Source organism: Sinocyclocheilus grahami, unplaced genomic scaffold (assembly GCF_001515645.1).
Source record: "Sinocyclocheilus grahami isolate Dianchi unplaced genomic scaffold, SAMN03320097.WGS_v1.1 scaffold345.1, whole genome shotgun sequence".
Classification (NCBI taxonomy): Eukaryota; Metazoa; Chordata; class Actinopteri; order Cypriniformes; family Cyprinidae; genus Sinocyclocheilus; species Sinocyclocheilus grahami.
Genome location: NW_015505524.1, coordinates 731577 through 732542, shown reverse-complemented (window position 1 = coordinate 732542; position 966 = coordinate 731577). Strand labels below are relative to the sequence as shown.

Genomic DNA, 966 nt, shown 5'->3' with positions numbered 1-966 from the left:
TGTGTCTAATTGTTGTGGGGGGCGGCCCCGGAACGGATCTAACTCTTATTGTTGACAGCCTAAAGACTTGACTCTAGTCGATCCCAGTGGGCATCAGGGCTGGATGATCGAGACATGCTGGCTCACTGGTGAAGAGAGAGAGGGAGAGAGAGAGAGAGAGAGAGGGAGAGAGGGACAGCACGAAAAGGCCAATGCAAGTATTTACGGCGTTAACAGGCTGCGATTATAGTAATTATATGTTTTATGCACGGTCTGCTTGAGGAAAACAAACAGTTTTAGACCAGTGTGAGCGTAGACCAGACACCTGTTATCTCGGTCGCAAATGGCGAGGTGTGTCTAATTGTTGTGGGGGGCGGCCCCGGAACGGATCTAACTCTTATTGTTGACAGCGTGATCGTCTAAAGACTTTGGCAGCTTGGGTCGTCAATCTATTACTCAGCTTTCTCTGATGATTCTCAAAGGTTCGGTGATGGTTTGAGGTGATTCAGTTTGGATCCTGTGGCACACTGTGCCCCGCCGTGGAGGCAACTGTCACTTCACCAACTAAGCACTAGAGGGAGTGTTACCTGTAGGTGAACAAAAATGGCTAGAATACAGAAATTTCCTTTAAATTTGAATTCAAACACTGTTTAAACTAAATTTAAAATAAGTGAGTGGTAAAGTGAGAGAGAACGAGGGAGAGAGAACCCTGATTAAAAAAAAGATAATTTTTTTTTTTTTTTATTAAAATAAAAAAAATAAAATAAATAAACATAAAAATAATAAAATAAAATAAAAGGAACAAAATAAAACAAACTAAACAAAATTATAAAAGTCATAAAAGATAATAAAGTAAAACAAAAGTAGTACTGGATATGAAAACTAATACAAAACAAGAAATAAAAATAAATGACAAAATTATAAAAGTAATAAAAGATAATAAAGTAAAACAAAAGTAGTACTGGATATGAAAACTAATACAAAACA

At 37.4% G+C, this 966-nt stretch overlaps 1 protein-coding gene across 1 annotated transcript in view; it reads right to left on the bottom strand.

The window, feature by feature from the left end:
• The window catches only part of LOC107548282 (uncharacterized), a 2484-nt gene extending 2077 nt beyond the window's left edge, over nucleotides 1–407 (bottom strand). The window contains exon 1 of the mRNA XM_016228914.1: nucleotides 97–407. Within this exon, the coding sequence (XP_016084400.1) occupies nucleotides 97–116 (20 nt within the window). The 5' untranslated portion in view covers nucleotides 117–407. The remainder of the gene's footprint in view (nucleotides 1–96) is intronic.
• Between the last annotated feature and the right edge of the window lie 559 nt (nucleotides 408–966).